The sequence below is a fragment of the Danio rerio genome, chromosome 23 (assembly GCF_052040795.2).
Source record: "Danio rerio strain M-AB ecotype USA chromosome 23, GRCz13ab, whole genome shotgun sequence".
In the NCBI taxonomy this organism is placed as follows: domain Eukaryota; kingdom Metazoa; phylum Chordata; class Actinopteri; order Cypriniformes; family Danionidae; genus Danio; species Danio rerio.
This window is the reverse complement of record NC_141043.1, coordinates 48,652,316-48,665,093: the sequence shown is the minus strand read 5'-3', so window position 1 is coordinate 48,665,093 and position 12,778 is coordinate 48,652,316. Positions and strand designations below refer to the sequence as shown.

General features: G+C 35.2%; 2 protein-coding genes across 3 annotated transcripts in view; one reads left to right on the top strand and one right to left on the bottom strand.

Annotated features, from left to right (window-relative positions):
- The window catches only part of tfr2 (transferrin receptor 2), a 1,009,002-nt gene that overhangs the window by 198,661 nt on the left and 797,563 nt on the right, over positions 1 to 12,778 (top strand). The window lies entirely within an intron of this gene.
- The window catches only part of atp1b2a (ATPase Na+/K+ transporting subunit beta 2a), a 31,089-nt gene continuing 23,234 nt past the window's right edge, over positions 4,924 to 12,778 (bottom strand). Inside the window, exons 6-8 of one of the 2 annotated variants that reach the window (XM_087306163.1) lie at positions 12,200 to 12,223; positions 8,733 to 8,828; positions 4,924 to 7,954 (exon numbers count right to left, since the gene is read on the bottom strand). In XM_087306163.1, the coding sequence (XP_087162289.1) occupies positions 7,793 to 7,954; positions 8,733 to 8,828; positions 12,200 to 12,223 (282 nt within the window). In that variant the 3' untranslated portion in view covers positions 4,924 to 7,792. The remainder of the gene's footprint in view (positions 7,955 to 8,732; positions 8,829 to 12,199; positions 12,224 to 12,778) is intronic. The other variant, NM_131669.3, reaches the window with a different exon arrangement.

Genomic DNA, 12,778 nt, shown 5'->3' with positions numbered 1-12,778 from the left:
GTAGTTATACAGTAAGAGTGCTGTAAAATTAATAAATATAGCAGCTCAAAATCTCTTAGGAAATCTACGCATGTTTTACACTGTTGAAATCTCTTTTTCCTCAATCTGAACAGCAGGAGTAAAAGTCAGATCGGTCTGCTTTTAAATCTCAGCTGCTGTGTCAGAGGCAGTACATGTGCCACAGGTCTGATAGTGATGACCAGAAGGGAACGCAAAGACGAAAATGGCAAAACAAACAGGGTTATCAGATAACACTTCCCATGTTTTCTGTGACTGATGTCAAAGGTTGCATTCCTAATCAAACCACACAGTAGGCGCAAATTCAATCGATATTTAGCAGCCAAAGCTGTTCATTATCCTGATCTTTACATACTGTAGTTCATCATGATATTCAAAGACAGTGTTTTGATGTGTACAGTACAATACAGATTTACTTGATTCTAATGCACAATGAAAGCTTTAGATCTGGAATCACAGCAGACAGATTACGCTACAATCTCATTACATAAGATGATGAAGCTCTCAGTTTGTGCATTAATTTTTTTGTCTTTTAAAGAGTACATGCATTGTCAGCTGTGGTGACTTTCGCTTGTTTCTGCTTTTGTATTTGATGAAGTCTGGTGGCGTTCTGTTTAAAAAAGGAGGGCATCAATTCAGACATGGGGCAGCGTGGTTACTACTGTCACCTCAGAGCAAGAAGGTTGCTGAGTCCCGGCTGGGCCAGATGACGTTTCTGTGTGGAGTTTGCATGTTCTCCCTGTGTTGGCATGGGTTTCTTCTGTGTGCTCCGGTTTCAAACAAAAACACTATAGGGGAACTGAATAAGCAAAATTGGCTGTAGTGTATTAGTGTGTGGGTGTGTGATTGAGTGTGTATGGGTGCGCTAAATTGCAGCTAGAAGGACATTTGCTGCGTGTATGCTGGAAAAGTTGGTGGTTCATTCCGCTGTGGTAACCCCTGATGAATAAAGAGACTAAGCTGAACGAAAATGAATGAAAGTTATTTTGACAATTTGTCATTTTCTGACCCAAAGCAAAGAGCATACAATCACCAAGAGGCGACACTCTAGTGCGATTTGGGAAACAGCCACTAGAGGGCGCGGCAGACATTTAAGAATGAAAACTCCAATGGAAAAGCAGCATATTATAAGTCTGTAAAATAAACTATTAAAAGTGTTGATGATTGTGATAGTAAGTGTTGTATTGTCGTCTTCCAGGTTGTATGCCAGCTTTTTTTTTTTTTTTTATAATATTTTTTTAGGGGTTTACACCTTTATTGATAGGACAGTGGAGATATAGAGACAGGAAAGTGTGGGGAGCAGAGATAGGGGAAGGATCAGCAAAGGACCTCGAGACAGGATTCGAACTCGGGTCGCTGCGAGCACCTCGGTGCTATGTGTCGATGCACTAACCACTAGGCTATTGGCACCGACTGTATGCCAGCTTTAATGCACTTTTTAAATAAATACAAATAAAACAAAGCAGCTGCTTGCCATCTCGACATCAATAAAATCCCATGGACAGCCGATCGCTTTCACTTCCAAATGGCGGAATCCGGGCTGTTGCTGGGTGCTGCTGTTGCAATGTAACATTCTATTGAGTGTCGCCTCTTGCTCATTCTAAGCTCTTTGTCAAAAAGCAATAAAGCTCTAAATCACAATATTTGTATTTGAAATTTGGAAGAAATATTATCTATATAGCTAGCTTTACAGAATAATGCAAATGTAAAAATTGTACTTAACCAATGCACTCAAAAAATGGTAGGTTGTATTAACGCTGGCTCAAATGTGGTCAGACAGAATATTGGGTTAATTTATTTCTACATAACAAGTTCACTTTAACCGTTAACTGTTGTGTTTGCCAAAATTTGACGAAGCATTAGGTTAAAGCAACCCATCAGTTTTTAATGAAATAATAAAAATAAAAATGTATTAAATTAATTTTAAACATCACAGTTAAAAATACAGTAAAATTCGTGCAAGCCTGACATTTTTATGGTCAACTAATGTATTTATTTAATTTATGGTCTTATAAATGCACCGATATTTTGAATCACTAACATTTACGCATACGTTTTGCTATATACCAGTTTACGGTTGTTTCTTGTGACATTTTTACTGTTGTTTTACTGTTAAAATCACAGTTATTTAAAAATATATATTGGAATAAGAATAATAAATATTAAATTGAACCCAATGTTAACATAACATATTATATCCAATATTTACATAACATAATATATATATATATATATATATATATATATATATATATATATATATATATATATATATATATGTATATATATATATATATATATATATATATATATATATTTATGTATACTGTTGCAATCAGAATGATCCCCCCCCCCCCCATTATAATAATATTTAAAAATAAAAATAAAAAATTATCTTTTTTAAATATTTCCCAAATGCCATTTAACAGAGTAAGGAAATTTTCACATTATTTCTGATAATATTTGTTCTTCTGGAGAAAGTCTTATTTGTATAATTTCGGCTAGAATAAAAGCAGTTTTTAATTTTTTAAACACCATTTAATGCTCAGTATTATTAGCCCCTTTAAGCTATATCTTTTGATAGTGTTCCGAATAAAGTTTATTTTTTTATTGCGCAACGCATGTGTTTTTTTTTTTTTTTTGTCCCGCCTTGTTTTTTTGTTATCCCATAGGCTCCTATTCCGGCGTGATTCGTGCTTTGATTGGCTGCTGGTCTCGGAGGCCTATATAAAAAGTAGCTTCAAGCAGGGTCGGGGACTCTGGGAGCTCATTTGTGCTGCGACGGTTGCTGGGAGTGGAGCTCCTGGATTTCCCTTACCCCTCCAGCCGACAACCAACATTCAATCTTGTTACCATTGCTCATACATTCAACTGCTTTTGAGAGTTTGAGCTTGTAGGGGTGGCTTGCCTATTTATTTGATTACTTATGACTGTGTTTATGTTTAGGGAGAAATGTAAGCTTCCTGTATTTTTCTTTAAATATAATTTAGTTCATTTACTTTATAGAGTATTCTGTTTGTTGTTTTGGCCTGTGGCCACCCTGAAGAGATGCCCATTTATATTTACTACTTTTCTATAATAAATCTATTCAATTACTCTCAACTGAGTGTCTGAGTTTGGATGTCGACCGAAGTGGATCTTTTGCATTAAGTTTATTTTTTTTTGCTTTGTTTGGGAAATCCACCACCCCAACACATTTGTTTTTTCCGTTTATTATGCCCATGTTGTTTTCTCCTAGACCTGGGGTGTAATAGGGTATATGCCAAAGCATGCTAATGGGACTTTTAATTTGCCAGTAACCTGGGTTAAGTGCTTCCGGCGAACTATGCCAATGCAAAAACCTGCGCGTTTAAGGTCTGTTTTCTTTAAAAATCAGCGAGTAAACGGCTTTTTGTCTCGTTTTACGCTTGAGCAACTAAATGAATGCCAAAGTCTATTTAATTGAATGTTTTTTAATGACATTACAACATCGATGCTGTAAAAGGAACCATATAAAATGGAAAAAAACTCACAATAACAGGTCACCGGAAGTTTATCAGTATGGGAAAAACACTAGCTCGGCATATACCCTATAGATGGTCTACTGCAGGGGTTTCCAAACTTTTCAGCTCGCGACCCCCAAAATGACAATGCCAGTGACTTGTGACCCCCAATATCCTCTGAGGTGGTTATAAATACAGAGACCTTGCATGCAATGGCGCACACACAGCAATAGACCCAAGTCTGTTCTTCGTTTAATTTTTTAACGTATGTCAGTGCTGTAAATGGGCCAGAAAGTCATCTGACGCTATTGCTGTGTCTTATCCAATAGAACAATAAGCTACTATAGTAACTATAAACGACTATTTTTCCTCTTCAGTAGGTTGTGAATAAAATATGGTAAATCTTATGGTTCAATAAAAATAAATAGATTTTTGGGGGTCCCGACCCCCACTTTGAGAACCACTGGTCTACTGAACAAACCATCGTTATACAATAACTTGCCTAATTACCCTGCCTAGTTAACCTAATGACCCTTTAAATGTCACTTTAAGCTGTATAGAAGTGTCTTGTAGTGAAATATTATTTATTGTCATCATGGCAAAGCTGAAAAAAAACTTAGTAGAAATGAGTTCTTAAAACTATTATGTTAAGAAATGTGTTGAAAAAATCTCTGCGTTAAACAGAAATTGGGGAAATAAATAAACCGGGGGGCTAATAACTCTGGGTGTTGAGTATAATACATTATGTAAGCCTGTGGTCTCAATCTCAATTCCTGGAGGGCAGCAGTTCTGCATAGTTTAGCTTCAACCACCTCCAACTAACACCTGCTTAGTCTCTCGTAGTTTTGGACACCTTGGTTAGTTGCATCAGCTGTGTTTGATTAGGTTTGGAGCAAAACTGTGCAGAGCTGCAGCCCTCCTGGAATCCATTTTGATGTAAGCGATGGGTTCAATTAAACTTATACAACCAATTTAAATGGTAGTCGCTTCATTTAAATAATAAACCCAGAGTTTGGTCCATATTTGACCCCATTTGGGTTGAAAAAATCCAGCATAACCTATATTTCCTTCAATAATTTACATTTCGCTTACCTGTGGACATAAAAATAACAACGCAATCTCACGGCAATTCGTAAATTGTTGATTTAGTGATGAATTTGTACGATCTAATTCGTACAATTAATTATGATTTGCTCATCACCCAAGGGTGGTTGAGGTTAGGGGTGGGGTTGGGTCTCCCTACTTCTTTTTAAATTCGGATATTTTCGTACAACTGAACTCGTACGAATTAACCACAAAACTGACAAAACGTAAAATACTTACGTTTCCTCGTGATATCAGGCTGAAAAATAAATATAGTGTTTGTCCAATAGCTGTCATCAAAATACAACAACACAACAGAGTCAAACAAGACGACGCGTCGTTTGTTAAACACAAAATGTATTTATTTCCTGTTTTCAGTTTTCATTTATAATGATAATCATTTGTTTCTCGAATATAAGTTTCACAATTTTCATGTCAGGCAATATATAACAGTATATTCAGGATATTTAATAAGATACATCTAGTTTCTGAGCAGTGTTTTTACAGAGAGTGAAGAAAGAATAAGACGCCGTCTCACTATGACAGACAGATGAGAGACCGGGATAATGTTGGAATCATCCGGCGAACTCAAAAAAGTGACGAGCGGGTCGCGTTATTGGATTGGAGAGAAACACAGACGGGGACAAAGAGCTCACCGGTGCCGTCAGTGTGTGTGTGTCTGTGTGTGTGTGTGAGTGAGTTTGTGTGTGAAAGCTCTCGAATGAGGATTTAGTAGAGCAGGTGTGTTTGTCGTTGCCATTGTTTGTGAACGCGGGTGTTTGTCGCCAGGTGCCTTGTTGATGGTGTCAGATATGAAGCTGTGCGTCACGATAGACATTTGAAGGGCAAAACACGCCACATTCAAACCAATCAGCTTTTCGTTGTTCAGCGCGGGAAATTTGAGTGATCATTTAAAATCCGCACGCCTTTTATTCGCGAAGTTCAATCGTTATTTCTCCCGCCGAATTTCGCCGAGCTGTGGTAAATGCGATCTATTACACATATGCTATCGCACGCTGTTTCTCCAAGCTGATGATGTGCAACGGAAATGAACAAACCGTATGGAAAATGTGTGCGAATTACTTCCGTTGTGTGGTGATCGTGCGGAATACAAACTCTTGGCGCGGCGATGGTTTAATCGCCAGTCCATCTAAAAGTACAGAAGTCATAAAGAATGTGCAATAATTCGGTTTACCATATCTTAAAAACATATAAAATCTATCCCATGACATAGAGCGGTCAGGCAGCACACGTTAAGTAGATCTTAGTAAACATACGGCAGCGTCAGTTTAGCACATGGCTAATCTAGTTATTAGTCACTGCTCTGTGTAAACATTGAACTGATCTCAACATCAGGCCCGTAAGTTCTGTGCTGATGTGCGACGGATGAACTAATGCTAGGTTCGCAACCGAACTTGACGTAGTTTAATGCTTGAGGTCAATTATATGAACTTTGTTTGAAATTTATCACGCAAATATTTAATTCTGATTATAGTGCGAACCCAGCATTATGACGGTAATTGTAAAGTTTGGCCATAGTTGGCTCTTTTCTAACACACACCCTCCAATGTTTCAAACGCACAACACTGTGGCAGTAACAGCACATTCACAACAGGGGCGAAATGAAAGATTGTAAGAATTGAAACACAAAAAAATAGACAGGCCGTCTGTGCGTTATGGACGACAGGATAGTGGTTCGCTAAAAGCACTACGCTAATGAGCATCTCGCTAACCTGCTCGAAGCAGGTCATGTCCATTCGACTGGAACATCCCCTTGAACATCCAAATGTCAAATCACATGATTAAAAATCTAATAACCTACCAAAGCTAGGAAGAAACGAACTAAGGTTTTGACAAATATATGCAGCTAATGTTCACGTCATATTTCCGCTGTGCTAACGGGAGCTAAAGTGCGGCTAACCCATGATGTGCTCAACAACAAATGATAAAAAAAAACACTTCTTGGGAGGAAAAACACATTTTTTTCATTCATCTACATCAGTAAGTATTGAATTGGCAATTTTTATTTTATTTTATTTGAACTACTCTCTTCGTTAAACTACCCCCGATTCGGTATTATTTACAAGTATTAACAGTACACTCTCGGACCAGAAGGTATTGCTGTGTACACATTTAGATGGATCGAACCGTTCCGGACAATATGAAGCAAATACAATTTATAAGCCAATCGGGCAAATTCGAACGTAAAAGTTATGGCTGATATGGCGCAGCTTGAAGCTGATTGGCTAATGTGTCAGTCGTCGAGTGCAATCTGAGCATGTGCAGAACGTCAGCCAATCAATTCAGTTGTGTATGTGTGTGAGTGTGTGTGTGCACTCGTGAACATGTACTAATACAAAAGTGTTTTCACAAACGTTGCCATACAAAAAATGTAAATAAAAACCACAAATCAGATAATAAGTAAACGACAAACATCATAAACATACCTTAACAATTCATAAATAAATAAATAAATAAATAAATAGATGAATAAAACATCCTGATGCTTTGACAGATATGACTCGGTTACAGTAAGTTTTTTTTTTTACATATGCGACGATTTTTATGGCTCTATTTATTAATCAGCACTTTACGCTTTGCGTTTTTTCGTTCACATTTTGTTTATCATGAACGGCGTTGAGTGATATAGATTTGACTCTAATTTGTTTTATCTTTTCCCAAATAAAAGCCATTTCTTACTGAGTAAACCCAGGTTAAATTTTCCCTAAATATACGGAAAAGTGTAAGAAATTAAAATAAACATGATTCATATTTTAAAACTCTCACACGATTTTCATGACAACTAAGCGTAGAGATTGTCATAAAAACAATATGCAAGAAACGAAGATAATTTCTTGACGTGATTGTGGTCCCTTTGGAATGCACCGGATTGTTTTGTTGTTGTTGTGAGATTGTGATTATGTCAATATTGTTTGTCTAGAGATCTAGAAAGGCTCGTATTTTCGATACTCGTATTTTCTGCTCTCTGGATTTAACTTTGGAATGATATCAGCTGGGTATGACGACAGTCAAGAGTACTCGAAACACACAGAGATACAAAGACACACGCGCACACACGCACACAGAAATCAGTGTGTGATGAGGGGAAAATGGGGACGGACAAACACATTAAACACTCTGAGATATGAATGACACCTCCCACAATCTCCTGTGTGTGTGTGTGTGTGTGTGTGTGTGTGTGTAGTTGCTCAGTTGTTGACGCGCAGCTTAAAGGACACACGGCCGGCGAACTTGTCTCTCTCGCTGAACTCGGTGATGGTGTTAGAGTTGATCTTACACTCCACATTGACGTCTGTGTTAAAGGAGATGTTCATGAACTTCACCGCCACCAGAGGCTGGGAGTAATTCACCTGCATGCGCGCACACACACACACACACACACAGACAACGTTTATACATGTGCTTGAAAGTTCCTTTAAAGTACACAAAACTTTAAATCAAAACTAACCATGTTAATTTTGGGCCCCGCATCATCAATTTTTTTTATTTTTAAAGGCCCTTAATATGAAATGGGCACCCCTAGTCTAGTGATCGCTGATTGGCTCCTGCACTAGAAGGCGGGGCTTCATTCACCATATTGACACGACTTGTGTATTCTAGAGTTTTTGTTATAACACATATCATTGTTTGTTACTTCAAACAACCTCATGAGAATATTCTTTAGCTAACAAATATAAATTTAACATTTCGAAGCAATGACACTATGTTTCACAAACACTGTATATTGCCAATAATTTATTTAATTTCTGACTAATTTTACTGTTGAATTAAATTGATTAAAATTGAGAATAGAATACAATCTGCTTGTGACATGATTTATACAAAACTGTTGAATTTGTGTACAGTTTTTAAGGTAAGGACATTTATAAGTAACTGTAATTAAATTATGGAAAAATTTGCAGCACTGTGTGTGTGTGTGTGTGTGTGTGTGTGTGTGTGTGTGTGTGTGTGTGTGTGTGTGTGTGTGTGTGTGTGTGTGTGTGTGTGTGTGTGTGTGTGTGTGTGTGTGTGTGTGTGTGTGTGTGTGTGTTTGTGTGTGTGTTTGTGTGTGTGTGTGTGTGTGTGTGTGTGTGTGTGTGTGTGTGTGTGTGTGTGTGTGTGTGTGTGTGTGTGTGTGTGTGTTCTTGCCTGTGCCTTCATGCCGTAGTATGGATAGTACATGAGGTTAAAGGTTCCATTTGGAGGAAAGTATGCGATTTCACCAATGCTCTCCGCATCCTCTTTCTGTAATACAAACAATCAGATACAAAATATTAAACAATAGTTTGTACGTACAGTTAAAGACAAAATGATTCATCCTGCCGTGAATTTTCAATGGCTTTCAAATATTTGCCAAGTGCCGTTTAACAGCGAGATCTCAATTTTAAATATAATAGTTTTAATAATATCTAATAACTAATTTATTTTATCTTCATCATAATTACACTGTAATATGTTAAATAATTTAAATATTTAAAATGCTTTACTTTTATTTTACTGGCAAAGCAATTTTGAATGTTTCATTTCTCCCTATTAGTAATGCAAGTGAACATATTTGCCTATCCATGTATCAATTCACCACAGAGCAACAGAGAAAATAAAGGTTCTGGAAATAAGCCTTCCCCAAAGATTTGAGATGTTTTAGAGAAGGGGTCACCAGCTGCAGAGTTCAGCTCCAACCCAGATCAAACACACCTGAACCAATTACTTAGGATCTGAACAGCACTATAATTATAAGTAGGTGGGTTTGATATGGGTTTCAACTGAAATCTGCAAAAGGGTAGATCACCAGGAACAAGTTTGGTCACCCCTGCTTTAGAGTTTAAAATCACCATCAAGGAACAGAGAAAGTACAGGTTCTGGAGTCTTGATGATCATTAATTATGTGTGCGTAATCCAGCCCGATCTCATAAGAGTGGCGATAAATGGAGTGGAAAGTGCAAATCATAATAAACCAATGAGATTATACAAATTTAAACAGATATGAATTGCTATGAGATTGTGTTGTATATTCAAGCAATCCTAAATTGCTTCAGTCCAGTATGTTTGTATCTTGAATTATTAGAATTATTGAATTATTGAATTGAGTTCAAGTTAAAAATAATGAGCTAAACAAAATTTAGTAAATAGATGGAAAGGTCTAGAAGCCTTTAAATGTCGCCAGTTGACAAATTAATGAACAGAACCACAATGCAAACTACAGGTATGTAACACTACAATTGTACTAACTATAGTTACTACCCAACACTACCTAAAGGTTTGAACTGTGCGAGTTGTGTATCAGATCTAAAGTCTGGAGCTGGGTAGATTACCTATGAATGGTAATCCGATTACAAATTACATAACAAAACTGGTAGTCAGTAATATAATACAATTTAGATTGCAAACTTTTAGCAAGGTAATCCTAGATTACATTTAGATTACTTTTGTGCTAACCTTTACTTTATGATATGCATGGATTGATAAAGTAACATATAATAGAATTTTAAGATAACATGATTTGACTACTTTTGGATTACATTTGGATTACTTTTGTGATAACCTTTAGTTTATACTATGTATAGATTAATAACATAACATGATAGACGATTAAAATTACAATCGGACTACTTTTGGACGACAAATTCATTACTTATGTGCTAACCCTTGTTTTATGCTGCATTCATAGATTGCTAAAGTAACATAGAGCACAGATTTAAAATTATGTAATCTGATAACATTTGATATCAGATTGATATCATAACATATAATAGATGATTAAGATAACGTAATCTGACTACTTTTGGATTACTTTTGTGCTAACCGTTACTTGATGCTATGTATGTGTAGATTAATAACGTAACATATAATCGACATTTAAGATCAAATAATCAGACTACTTTTAGATTACATTTAGAATACTTTTGTGCTAACTCTTACTTTATGCTGTGTATGTTTGGATTTTTAACATATAATAGACATTTAAGATAACACAGTCTGATTACTTTTGGATTACATTTAGATTACTTTTGTGCTAAACCTTACATTATACTATGTATGTATGAATTGATAACTTAACATAGTAAATATTTAAGTAAACATAATCTGACTACTTTTGGATTACATATAGATTACTTTTGTGCTAACCTTTACATTATGCTATGCATGTATGAATTGATAACATAACATAGTAAATATTTAAGGAAACATAATCTGACTACTTTTGGATTACATTTAGATTACTTTTGTGCTAACCTTTAATTTATGCTACTGTGTGTATGGATTGATAACGTATAATGGACATTCAAGATAACAATCTAAATACTTTTGGATTACTTTTGTGCTAACCCTTTTTATGCCGTGTATGGATTGATAATGTAACATATGGCAAACCTTTAAAATATACGGATCACTTTAGACCCATGTAGTCCATCAAAGGGTTAATAACGTAACATATAAAAGAAATTCAAGATAACAATCTGACTACTTTGGATTACATTTAGATTACTTTTGTGCTAAGCCTTGTTTTACATCCAAGCGTGTATAGATTGGTTACGTAACATTTAAAATAACTAAATTTGATTATTTTTGAATTACATTTAGATTACTTTTGTGCTAATGATTGCTTCATGCTGTGTATAACGTAACATATAAGAAACATCCAAGATAATAATATCCAACCTCTTTTGGATTACACTTAGATTACTTATGTGCTAATCCTTATTTTATACCATGTATGGATTATTAACATATGGTAGACATTTAAGATAACACATCTGATTACTTTTGGATTACATTTAGATTACTTTTGTGCTAACACTTATTTTATACCATGTATGTATGGATTTGTTACGTAAACATATGGCAGGCATTTGAGATAACATAATCTGACTACTTTTGGATTACATTTAGATTACTTTTGTGCTAACTCTTATTATATGCTATGTATGTATAGATTTGAGATAACATAACCTGACTACTTTTGGATTACGTTTAGATTACTTATGTGATAACCTTTATTTTATGCTATATATTAACATATGGTTGACATTTAAGATAACACATCTGATTACTTTTGGATTACATTTATATTACGTTTGGTTTGACCCCTTTTTTATGCCACAGCAAGTTTTGTAATGAAAAGGAGGAGAAATTATAAACACTGCCAAGCTGTAAATACTATCTAATTATGTAAGCAATAAAATGTAACCATAATCCGATTACTTGTATATTAAAATTGATAGTTTATGCTGATTACAAGTACTTGATTTTTGGAATCTGATTACATAATCCAGATTACATGTAATCCAATTCTACCAAGCTAAAGAATCACAAACGTATACGAGCATCAGTTTATTGTAATAAAATATATATATATTCAAAATTTGCAAAATCAATTATTTGTTAAAAACTTACTTCCATTGTGTGAGTAATATAAAATCATGTCAGGCATTAAAAAAGTACCTGTAGTCTGAATATTAGTATTTTAAATTTTTTATTTACTCTAAATTACAAGTATTTGATATATTATTTTTATTTAGAATCTGATAATGTAATTTAGATGATATGTAATCAACTACTACCCAGCTCTGGTTGTGAACTAGTCTATAAGGTAAGTGTTTCCAAGTGTTTCTTACCCACTCATCACCCTCTTTATACCTCTGAGAATGGAGGAATGCAGTAAACAAATGTTAAAGATGTAAATCATGCTCGACTACACTGTCAAAAACATCCGTTAGTTAACAGTATTGTGTGATACACAGGTTTTTTCTGTTTATTTACGATTATGCATTGCATTATGGGACCGGGATCTCTGCTTAGTCGACTTTTAATTTTGGAAATTGAACTCTGCAGTTTAACAAAATGACATTTATGTATTTTTTGTATTCAAAGTAGTACATATATACTGATATTGATATAGCAGTGGCTATTTTATGACCAGGAATTTGCATTATAATTATCATTAACACCAAACTTATAAAAACAACAATAAAAGTGATGGAAATATCAAACTTTTTAACACAAAAGGCTTTATTTTAATAATCTGAGCACATGGTCTAAAGTGCATGAGGCAGGTGCATTCATTTTTTGCTATTTTAATGACAGGAACAACAGTCTGCGTGCGCGGTGCATGTTCTAAAAGGGTTGTTTTAATGAGCTACAGGCGTGTTTTGGGCGTGACGAGCATTAAACCAATCAGAGTCTCGCCTTAAAAG